Here is a 12,036-nt window from a genome sequence, read left to right on the forward strand (position 1 = left end):
GGAGGAGGAGATCCAGCACAGGATTTGGTGCACAACATCTCCATCAGGAGATTGCTTTGGTTTGATTTTACTGATCATAGAAGGACACCAGGATCCAGGTGTGCGATGCAGTCATCATCTCCACTCTCCTTTATGGATGCGAAACATGGGTGACCTACTGTCCTCATCTCAAGAGCTTTGGAGGCATCACTGGTGATACCTCTCTGAGTCCCCATCCCATCAGGTGGGTGGCCCGTGTCTGAAGAGAGCGAGAGGTTTGGAGGGATCTGGGGTGAGAGGAGAAAAGTCCCAGGAAGGATGGTGTAAAGAGTGTAGTCCCACAGAGAGGTAAGCACGGGTTCAAGTGAGGACAAAGGGCTGCAGTATACAGTAAAGACTTCTGTTTGGAGCTGGGCAGTCTGTGCTGTTTGGGATATTGGTACTGTTTCCAATAAGCTGACCAGTAAGAAGGAGCTCTTGGAGGCAGAGGTGTTGCAGATTGCCAAGGAAGCCAGGGAGAGAGAGGAGGCAGGGTCTCGAGCCAGAGGCTTGCCCCTTGAGAAGTCAGGCCAGGGCTGGCTTCGAGGACCCTGAAGGAGGGAGACTAGATAAAGCTTCTTCTTGGTAAATCCCAAAGCAGAGCGTCTTCTCGAACCGGCATTATCCCTGATATGGGTATGTAACGAATCTACTGAAGCAGTGATGGTGGTACAGCAGAAACTAGTTGACCGGCAGGCCTAACTTCCCATGATCACATCATCGCATGGAAAACACCTGTGATAAGCTTTACACCCCAGCTCAGCCTAGGCACAAGCACCATCTCCCCCACTGGGCTGCATCACAGAAAGCTGCAGATGGGAAAGGAAATTCTGGCTTTACCTACCCCAGACTTTAGGCAGCATGCTGACGAGTCCCTAGTCCTTTCTCCTCGCTCCAGACTCTGCCTGCTGACTGCTTAGGGGTCAGTTGTCTGTAAGCTGGTGTTTTCGGGGGGTTTTGTTGCGTACAAGGTGGCTCTCTGTGCCCATTCCCTCTGCGTTTCATCACTGAGTGTTGTTACCTAAAATAAAGCCTTTCCTCTTTCGCGCTGGGCTTCGGCATGTGCATTAAATCATTGATGGCCACCAGCATGCCCAAGCGTGTGACCTCTCCTCCCCACACGGGACTGGGGTGCTGCCTTTAAAAGCAAATGTTGTTACCATTCATGGCACAGCACCAAAATGCTCCCTTAAGGCTTCCCTCAAGCAAACACCGTCACAGTAGGCTCTACTTACTCCCTTGCCCTTTGCATCTGGCTGCTCAGAATCAGCAGGCAGCCTGTCCACTTCCACCTGTCGCCCTACGAGCAGGGGTTCCCCGCTAGCCTTTGAAATACTGCTACTGCTTGCTGAATGATGAAGATCTGTGGCTTGCTGAGGTCAGGCCTTGCCAGGAGATACTTCCCATGCCCCATCTTGTGCCCAGAAGCACACTCGACTGTCAGCCTGCATCCACTCAGCTTCTTGGACAGGCCCTAGTGCCCGAATTTGCAAGCATCAGTTTTCCTAACCAGCCCCGCTCCCATGAGTGACCGGTTTCTGTGTCACTGGAGACTTAGTCCTTTTTCTGATGCATTTGGAGGCCAGAGGAAAGAAAGTGCAGGGGAGAAGAGGAATAAGCATCTTGCCTGTTGGCTTCCCCTGACTCCCTTGAACCCTTCATGTATTGTCTCAGCATAGCTCAGGGAGAGCCCTTCTCAGGAAGATGCCTCTGCACAGCTTGGTGACGCTGGTCACAACTGTGGATCCTGCCCCCCAAGCTGGTTTTTCATAGAGTGGTAACTACCCACCACAGTGCAATCACCACCCTCTCTCGACACATGGAGCTGGTCTCATTCTTTCGCTGGGACACTGGAGGGGAAGGATAAGTTTGGTACCGCTGCTGTCACATGCCAAAGGCTACATCTCTGCAGTTTTGGAGCTGGCGATGTTCGTGGCAATGTGGTCCCACTATTTAGATAAGCTAGGTGTATTCGGACTGGTCGGGCCTGATGAAGTTCGCTTTCCCGAACCCTTAGTGATCAACAGGAATCCAGGTTTTCTGTTTCCTGCAGAAAAATGTGCATTTTTCCCATTTAAAGGAAAAGAATGTGGTTTTTCCCTGTTTGGAGTGGAGGAATCTGTGGGTTTCTCCTTGTGCAAAGATCTCTCTGCAAACCGGCAAAGTCCCAGCCTGCAAGAGCTTCTTGCAAAAAGGGCAGGAAACCCTAAGCCCTGCCCGGAGAGGGGAGGGAACAAGGCCTGAGAATCTGAGTCAGCCAGGGTTTGGCTCAGGGTCACTTTCCCTCCTGAAGCCTTTGGAGTAAGTAAAGCTTGCTGGGGACAGGGGTAGGGTTGCTGTGGGTTGGGAACAAGGGGCACCAGTATGGCTGGGGGGTCGAGGGAGGCTGGGGGTCAGGTGTGGGTGACACTGTCAGGGCTTGGGGAGTGGAGTGGGGGCTGCAGAGAGAAGCAGCAGGGCTGGCAGGGGCAAGGCAGGGCTGTGTGGGTGGGGGCTGGAGTAGCAGGGTGGGGGGCAGTCTGTAGGCGCTGAGGCCTACAGGGAGAACCCAGGCAGCATCACTACTCCAGGACCCAGGTGCACCATGCCCTGATGGGGGTAGAGATGGACAGGTAGGCAGGGTCCTTTGCTTGCGTGCTGGCAGTGTCAACCGGGGCACCTACCCTGCAGCCCACGCCCATGAGGAGGCGGCGGTGGCCCATGATAAAAAACAAAACCAAAATCAAATGCCAAAATATATAGGTATTTAGAACTTATTATATTATAATGATTGAAGCTTCCAAATTGTTTAAAAGCTGCAAATAAAACCTAGCGTTCAGCTGATATACACATATAATGGTATTTCATTTTAATCGCGCACAAACATGGAATTGGGCAGGGGGTCGGGGGGTCAAATCAGAGTATTTGTGATTTTTAAATAGAGAAAACCAGGATCCCTTGTGATCAACTTCAGTTTTGGGCAGTGCACTTTAAGAGCAATGTAAACAAATTGGAGAGAGTCCTGAGGGAAGGCAAAAGTTTTGGACAACTTCTAGGGAATGAACGGCTTGAAGGAATTGGGTTTATTTAGTCTAGAGCGGTGGCACTCAACCTGCCAGTCCCACAGGTTGATGAGTGGCACAGGGTCAGTCTGCCAGCCAGATCCAGCACAGGGTAGGTCTGCGGGTAGGATCTGGGGCTGACCCTGTGCTGCTGGATCTTGTCACATGCAGACCCAATCACTGCATGCCTAGATCTGGCTGCATGCTAGTCCAACCCCATGCACCTGGATCCATCTGCGTGCTGGTGTAGCCCCGCACACCGGCCTTATGGAGCACCAGCATGATTTAGTACACAGAACCACATCATCCAGCCCACAGGGCTCCCCACAGGCCCAGAAATTTGGCAGCAGGGGAGCGGCAGTTAACACTTCCTCCGCTCTCCTGCCACCAAATTTCCAGACCTGTAGAAAGCACCATGGGCCGGCTGACACAGCTGCATGGTCCAGAGCTTGAGCACTGCATCTCTAGAGAACAAAGGACTAAGATGAAACATAAGTCATGCAGTATTGAAAAGGTTGTTACAAAGAGGTGGTGACCACATCCATTGGGGGAAGGACAAGAAGAAATCAGCTTTTTCTCCAGAAAAGACGGTTTTAAAGCACAGGTTAGAAATAGGTCTGTCTAGGATAGTCTAGATGGTCCTGCCTCAGTGCAAGGGCCAGAGCTAGATGGTCTCTTGATGTCCCTTCCAGTTCTTTGATTTTGTGAAATAATAATATGGTCTTGAAATACAGCCAAAGTATAAGGTCCTGCAGACATTTGCCTCTAAACAACTTGTACTTTAGTGGATTTTAATATAGGTAACGGCATAACCTATGCAGATTTTTAATTAAATCAACACCACTGGTGTGTCTGAATAAATAATCCATTCGAAGATTAAACCTGCCATCTGTCTTTGTCTGGACAGGAAGTGTTACAGGTATGTATCCTACAGTTCCTTCCTGCACCTTTGTTACAAGATCAGTCACCCGATTCTTTAAAATAGGTGGAAGTGTTTTGCGTGTCTATATTTTCGAAAGAAATACAAGGGAAAGGCTATATCAAATGGTGGGCCTAAGAACAAGGCCATTGGTATTTCAAGATGTGTGAAGGCAGTAATAGCTGTGGTACTCACGAAGTGCGTGTGTGACCTTGCAGAAACGGCTGCTCGTCATGTTCCTGGGAGCTAGATAACGATCCTGTTTTATGGATGTGGGAACCAACACGCACAGTGAGGTGTAAAGCAACTCAACTGAAATCATACAGCAAGTCATTGTCCAGCGCTAGGATTAGAACATAGGATTTTCAGACTCTCGAGGTCCATGTTTAATTCAGTAAACACACAGCCTCTATGAACAGCCTGTTTCAAGTATGGTAACTTCCTAGGCCCTAAATGCTGTGGCTGCAAGTGGGAGAGGAACAGTGGAAAAACCCTGGTCACGCCCCCCCACCCCCCCGTTCTCTCTCCCTTTCAGCATCTATCCTCTGCTAGTGCGTGGCACAGTGACTGGACAAGATGCACCTACGATTTGACCCGGTAAATGGCAGCTCTTATGTTCTCATGTTTTCTCTTTTGCCATTTGCACAGTTGAGAGAAGAAAAATTACAAGAGGAGAAAACTTCAGAGGATCTGATCCACAAGCTAATTCTGGAAGACATGGAAGTGGGAAAAAGAAAAATGGAAGAGCAAAAAAAAGAGGAACCACTGATGCTTAAAATGAATCAGGAATGCGTAAGTACCCAGATATAGCTCTGCATTGTCAGGACCCAGTCCTGGGGCAGTAACTTTTCTAGGCACAAAAGTTGCTTACTTTAAAGTCCAGTATTTGCCACTCCTACACTGCTGACACTTGGACTTCTATACCCTTAGAAAAGAGAACTTCATAGCAGAATTGCCTTACTTCTTTCTACCCCTGAAGGGACTGGAGACAGTAGCCCGAGTTCAGCTATGATACTACAGAATAGAAATATATTCTGTAAACCATACCATCCTATCTTTTTTCCCCCTCATATGTATTTCTGTAAATACAATTCTCTATTTCTCTACCTACCTCAGGTATATATGATTCCTCTGAGCCTTGGCCCTTTGGACTTCATAGTAGCTAAAGGAATGCAAGAAATAATGCCTTTTAAAAGCATTCCTAAAGTAGCATTTTTTTGTAATCCTAGCAACATATAATGAATACAGGTGAAAATATTGGACCAGCTCCTCACTTGGCTACTCTTGTAGCTCCAGTAATAGTGGATCTGTGACCATTAACGCCAGCTGGAAAATCATTCTGTTCTCTGCACGTCACTTGTAACCGCCACATGGACTTCTGGGGGTTTTGAAATGTAATAAAAAAATTTGTTTCCCAAGTGACTCATTTTGTGTGTGTGTGTGTCAGCTAATTCTTCCTTGATTAACTTCAGTTTCCTGAACGACTCTCGGACTCGGAGAATGAGGAACCTTTCCAGGGCAAACAAATGCATCGGTCAGCTTTTGTGTCCAAGGGCAGCGCTTATTCCTTTCCTTTCTTTTCAGGGTAAGAAGTTGGGGGCTCGGTACAAACTGATTAATGTCCATGACAAACCTAAATATTGTTCATGATCATTTCGTTGTTGTGAACATCCCGGAGGTGCTGAAAATCTCACTCAAACAGCTGTCATAACCCAAAATTAGCTGTGGCTATTTTCAAGTTGGAGACCATGAGACTGGAATTATGGGGGAAAAATAAGCTCTGTTTGTCTTGTAGCTGCCACACAATTCTCAGGGGGTTAATCCTTGGCAGGATTTATTCTAGAGCTTGTTAAACTTGTCATCTTCGTTGTTCGCACTTCACGATGACCTATGTGGTAGCTTCATCCATAACACTATTATTTAAACCACCCTCACAAACACCCCCTAATGTCCTCTGCCTCATAACTTAGTTTTACACTGTGATGCAAGGAGTAAAGAGAAACAAGTTAAGGAGCACTAGGATGAGAGAGGACAAGGGGCTTTCATAATGTCATGCAGTGACTGAGGGGGTAATGTGCCACAAGCCCTGGGTGTGGGGCAAGGTGTAGTGCCCCAAGAAGCAGACTGATGTGTAGTGCCAGGCCCAAAGAAAGCACCTGAAACAAGACACAAGGACTGAAATTATAGCTGAGAACAAACCTGCTCGGCTTACAACCATCCCTGGACGTACCTAACCTTGTTAGGGTCCTTCCTGCTTGACAGGGAGTGCCCTCAGTTGCCCGCAGTTGTTCCTGTGCCCCAGCCCAAGCAGTTAGATACCCAGTTCCTGCCTCGGCCCCAGTGGGCTCCAGAAACTAGGCAGATCCATCCCCACAGGGGTCTGGTCCAGCATGCGTACACAGACCATGTCTAATGTACCCTCTCAAAGCAGACGCCTAGCTGCTTTCTTTCTAAAGGCAGTGAGCAGTGCCAAGGCTATTGCTTGGCTTCACGGATTTGCATTTGCTAAATAAAATAAATTAAGAGCCTGGTGATTAGAGCATTTGCCTGAGAAATGGGGAGCCTAGTTCAAAGCTAGATCTCCCAATCCACCAGACACTGCACTAACCACCAGCCTGAAGCCTGAGCTTTGGATGCCATCCTTCCTATTAAAGCTGTGCCGTTGTGCAGAAAGGACTGTAGCTGGCTCTCCGTGCTCTGACCACGAGGCTCTTAAAAGGTGGGGCTACCACCACCAGTTCCTCTTCTGCTTCCTCCAGCCACGTTTCAAAAGGCAACAGTGAGTCCCGCTCAGTTCCTCCAAAGGAGAAGCACGGAAGTGCCAGCCTGCAGCCCTGATACAAGCCCCAGATGCACCCCAGTGCTTAGTTTGGCTGGCATTGCTCAGTGTGTGGGTGCTTTGGGATCACCCTTCTGCAGCACCTTTGTCCCCCCCTTGCTCTGTATGGGGAGCCCAGGTGCCTAACAGTGGGTTCTGGGTCCTGTTCTTGAGGACACTTAAGTTAGACACCTACGTCTTTTATGTGCTAGAGCGCCCAGTCAGTCTGCCTCCCGATTCTCCTTACCCCAACGTGGGGGGTCTCCTGGGCCAGCTCAGTTCTGCCAAGGCAGGGACCTCCGCCCCACACAGTGCGAGTGGCTGTTGCTGGTGTCACTATTGTGTTGCTTTTAAGTGAATACCCAAGTTGAATGTGTTACTCATCCCTGCTTTCTAGGAGCCTCACCTCCAAGGTGGAGAGGAGTCAGAGCTGCAACGACACCCTCCAAGATCGATCAAAGAGCAGGCAGCGGGCAGCTCCAGCCAGCAAAACAAAGGTACCGGCTGAAACTGGAAGCGCGTCACGTTCCCTGGGGCAGATGTTCACATGTAGGGCGGCTGGTAAAGACACCACCACGCTGGTCATTTAGAAATGGAAACTACCGAGTTCTGTCAATGGAGGTGTTAGCTCTGGGTGATTGATCAGACCCTGCCAGAGGAGCTGATATTGGAAAAAACAGACAATGCTTAGGCTTTTTCCTTTTTTAGCCTTGCATCCTATGGTAACTGAGTCAAAAGGCTCCTTTTTTGTGAATTTTTTTTTCCAAGCTGATTCCTTGACTGTTTAAACCAATGGACCCTCCTCAGAGCCTTGAAAGAAATCTTCCAGCCCCACCCAAACTTTTTTTCTGTCTGCGTTTTGGAAAATAATTACTTCCCCCGCCCCTAGACACACCAGTCCCTGTCAAGTTGTTTTTCAAACGAAGCAAAAATGATCACTGTTGGCCTGGCCTTTGCTTCTCTGCCTGTGCGCTGGTAGCACAGGTCTACGAAGAGCATGTCCAGTCTGGCTTTTTGGAAAAACCATGGGGCCCAGTGTTTAATTGAAAGGAAGTGACTGGCCTGCTTTGCAGGGACACTGTGTGCCCACAGTGCATACGGGCTTTGGTAGGAGTCGTGGTTCCTAAGCACATCTGGAGGGTTTTCAGGTAATGTTCCAGCCCATGTAGGGAGTTGCTCCTGCTGTTTCTGGAAGCAGTTTGTGGAAGTGTTTCCCTTAAGAAACGGGTTTCTTAGTCCCTAAAACCTTTGTCAGCACCATCGACTCCAGTACTTGCCCTCTCTGACAGAAGCCATGCTAGTCAGTCATTCTTTCTCTGTTTCTGACTCCTTTACTAATCTTCATCTACGGGGCCATTTCTGCCTCCTCCTAATCATGCCTCTGGCCAGCGGGATCCCAGTGGTTTGCAACGACAGCAGCAGCTTTCCCACGTGCATACGGTGTGGTCTGGTCTGTGCTGCCCGGCGTTGACTCTCCCGCAGCAGGTGTGATCCCTGCCGATTCAGTCCGTGCTGCTTAGCCCACTCGCACCCAGTACCTGGTGCCTTGTGTCCACATGCAAAGGCCCAGCCCAGTCAAGGTAGGAGATGTGGGGGATGTGGCATGCTTCAGTGTCAGGGCCTGCCTAGCAGATCTGCAGCCCTTCATCTCTTCTCCTTCCCTCCCCCTGCTCTCTGCTGAGCCTTCCTGCATGGGGGTGGGGTGTCCTCTACAGCCGTGGACCGAGCCCTTTGTTCCAGAGCCTTCTTTCCTCCAACTGCACGTCAGGGTCTTGACCTCCACTGATTGAAGCGGTACCTCAACTTCCCTCCATACCTCCCTGCCCAGCCAGCGATCCTCACTAAATCAGTCTCCATGCAACCTTCACAACTCATCTTGGATCAGGGCAATGTCCCTGTCCTCCCCACATCAGCTCCCTCCCTTACTGGGACCTTCCACTTGGTGCAGTTAAATCCCCTCTTCTTCAGCCTCTACTTCATCCCCTGCAAGTGATATCCAACCATGCAAAACATCCAGTCAGTGTAGGAAGCCTGAGGAGTCCCTTGGAGTGCCAGCATGGTTGGGAAGCAGAAGGCGATGAGGACGGTCCTCACTCAGCCATACTTGGGTGACCCAAATGGTGTGGGTGACGAGATTCAAAGGACTGCCAGCTTTCCTGAGGTTGCAGTCATGGCCCCTGGTCTGGGAAAAGGTCCATCTCAAAGGGCCCAAGCCAGGTCCCATTGAGGTTGACGGGATCCATTGCAGACTCCACTATTGCTTTGAATGCCATCAGCTGAAATGGCTTTGTGTTCAGATAATGCACAGGGGATTGATTATTTTACTGGTCCTGCTGTGTCCTTCAGACAACCTTTCCACTTTTTGCAATTGAGGAGTTAAAGCCTGGGTCTAATACTTATTCTTTTCCACCCCTGTCAGTCAGCTGATGGAAAGAAAACCTTTCTGTTTATCTGCTTTCAGCAGCGGCCCCTTGCCGAACAATCCTGCTGCTGGTTGGTGTATGCCCGTGGTTCTCGGGCCCTTATTTGTTCCATTGCTTCAAGCATTTCGCCACTAGTATGGCCAGCCAGCTTCCCCTACTTGGGGAGAAACAAGCATATCCTAATGCTGTAGATGAATGTGGGGTTTAGTGCATCATGATCAGCCCTTTAATGTGCTCCAGCCTGCTCTGGTTGCCAAGTCTGCTTCAGACTACCAGAGCTGGACTTGTTGTGGTGTCATAAGCTGCCTTCCAGATTCGTGTGCACGCAGCTGAGAGGCCGGCAGGCAGGATCTCGGGGGCTAGGAGAGAGGCTAGATTTTGTGCCCATTGTTAAAGTGGGGGGGGGGGGAAGAAAGTTGCTGGCTGGAGCCAAACAAGGTGTTTGAAGCTGGCTGGTACAACAGGTATCTTGATCTGATACACGGGTGCAGTGGTTACTGTGCTTGTGTTCTTACTCCAGTCCCTCTCTTTCCACCCCTCTGCGACCATGAGCTTTCTAACCTCGATGACTTGTCCTGCAGGTCATGTCGGCAACCAGTACATCCACGCCTATCGGAGTACTGTTATCCACCCAAAACAATCGCTGCCTCTCCGCTCCCGATCTGACTGCAGAGAAACGTCTGACTTTCAACTCGGCTTCCTCGCTGTCCACACTGCACAAACCGGAGCGCTCCATCAGCCCCGAGAGCAACGACAGCATCTCGGAGGAGCTCAATCATTTCAAACCCATCGTCTGCTCGCCGTGCACCCCTCCAAAGCGACTTCCTGATGGCCGCGTCCTGAGTCCTTTGATCATTAAGTCAACTCCAAGGAACCTCAGCCGGAGCCTGCAGAAACCAACCACCTATGAAGCAAGCCCCAGGATCCTGAAAAAATGGGAGCAGATCTTTCAGGAGCGCCAGATCAAAAAGACTCTCTCTAAAGCCACCCTGACATCTCTGGCTTCAGAGACCGGGGAGGACTTCCTGGTCCCTGATATTGCAAACTCCCTTCATTCCAGCAAAGAGCACCCACGAATGTTAAATGATCAAGTCCCCCCTGACACCGCCACAGACAGTAACATGGAGATAGATTATTCCCCCTCTATCAGCAAAGGCAAGCCAGAAGGGGCTAGTGACAAGAAAAGAGGTTCACAGACCTTAACAGTAGACAACAGTTCCTGTGAACCTAACACAAGAACAAACAGAGCCTCTCTGAATGCTCAAGACACGGTCGATGTCAAAGCAAATTCCTACACGGACAAATCTTGTCTTAGCGTTGGCGCAAAAATAATGACCAGAAGAATCATTGGAGCCAACCCAGCACCACCAGACAGTAGCCCAGGGGGAGTTCTGGTCAAGACGGCAGGGAAAAAGCAGCTGAAATACCTGAACAATAGTGAATTAATTAATGTGCAGAATGGTACCTGCAACTCTGTTGAAAATGTCAGCAGTGAACAGCCCCCTTCGCTGCGCCGGGGCCGGAAGAGATGTTGTAAAACAAAGCACTTGGAACAGAATGGGTCTGTTAAAAGACTGAGGCAGACAGCTGGCGAGATGGGCTTGGCCGTCGACAATCCCCTGGTGAGGGAGATGGAGCAGAAATTGCAACAGGAGGAGGAGGACCGGCGGCTGGCTTTGCAGCTGCAGCAAATTTTTGACAGCGAGAACAGGACAGTGGATAGGAGGAAAGGAAGAGTGGATCAGTATCTCTTGCGGTCAAAGAGCACTACGGGTGCGAAGTAGCACTTAGCGGACGATGTTGCCTTTTCTAGAGGACATGAGGTTTTGAAAAAGCCTATAGGAAAAAACTATTTTCTTATCATACTTCCACCTGCAAAATTGTTTCTCATTTTTAATGGTAAAACACTTGAGGTCCAGTTCAAGTAGAAGCTGGGGTCCTTGCAAGTTACACACGCACACACTCATCTGCCTTGTATATTCCCTCAGTCTAGAAGAGAAGTCTTGATCTCACCATGCACACACTGAAATGCACTTAAATGTGGTCGCTGACATTTCTAAGTTAAGACTAAAAGCGGGCATTTTTTTACTAAAGCCATGACACCAGCAGTTTCTGAGCGAGCGGTAAGAACATAGAAAATAAGGTGAAAGAGACCTCAAGAGGTCACATCTAGATTCATAGATCTAGTCCAACCCCTGCTCAAAGCAGGACCAGCCCCAACTACATCATCCCAGCCAAGGCTTTGTCTACCCGGGTCTTGAAAGCCTCCAAGGATGGAGATGCCACCATCTCTCTAGGTAACCTGTTCCAGTGTTTTACTACCCTCCTCATGAGAGAGTGTTTCCTAAAATACAACTTAAACTTCCCTTGCTGCAACTGGAGACCATTTCTCTTTGTTTTGTCATCTCCCCCACTGAGAATGGTCCAGCTCCGTCCTCTTTGCAACCCCCTGCAGGCTGCTATTAAATCCCCTCTCAGTCTTCTTCTCCAGTAAGCCCACTTTCCTCAGCCTTTCCTCACAAGTCGTGGGCTCCAGTCCTGGAACCACTTTCATTGCCCTCCACTGGACTCTCTCCAATTTGTCCACATACTATCTGTAAGGGGGAGGGGAGGGGCTCAAAGCTGGACACAGTACTCCAGATGTGGCCTCCCCAGTGCTGAATAGAGGGGAAGAATCGCTGCCCTCCAGCTGCTGGCACCGCTCCTACCAATGCAGCCCAGCATGCTACTCACAACGAGGGCACACTGCTGGCTCCTATTCATCTTCTTGTCCACTGTCACCCCCAGGTCCTTTTCTGCAGAGCTGCTGCCAAGCCA

At 49.7% G+C, this 12,036-nt stretch overlaps 1 protein-coding gene across 2 annotated transcripts in view; it reads left to right on the top strand.

The window, feature by feature from the left end:
* The window catches only part of RNF169 (ring finger protein 169), a 30,627-nt gene that overhangs the window by 11,386 nt on the left and 7,205 nt on the right, over positions 1 to 12,036 (top strand). For both annotated transcript variants that reach the window (XM_025209374.1, XM_025209375.1), the window contains 4 exons: positions 4,627 to 4,770; positions 5,451 to 5,563; positions 7,194 to 7,293; positions 9,801 to 11,516. In XM_025209374.1, the coding sequence (XP_025065159.1) occupies positions 4,627 to 4,770; positions 5,451 to 5,563; positions 7,194 to 7,293; positions 9,801 to 11,003 (1,560 nt within the window). In that variant the 3' untranslated portion in view covers positions 11,004 to 11,516. The remainder of the gene's footprint in view (positions 1 to 4,626; positions 4,771 to 5,450; positions 5,564 to 7,193; positions 7,294 to 9,800; positions 11,517 to 12,036) is intronic.

Source organism: Alligator sinensis, unplaced genomic scaffold (genome assembly GCF_000455745.1).
Source record: "Alligator sinensis unplaced genomic scaffold, ASM45574v1 scaffold594_1, whole genome shotgun sequence".
Classification (NCBI taxonomy): Eukaryota; Metazoa; Chordata; order Crocodylia; family Alligatoridae; genus Alligator; species Alligator sinensis.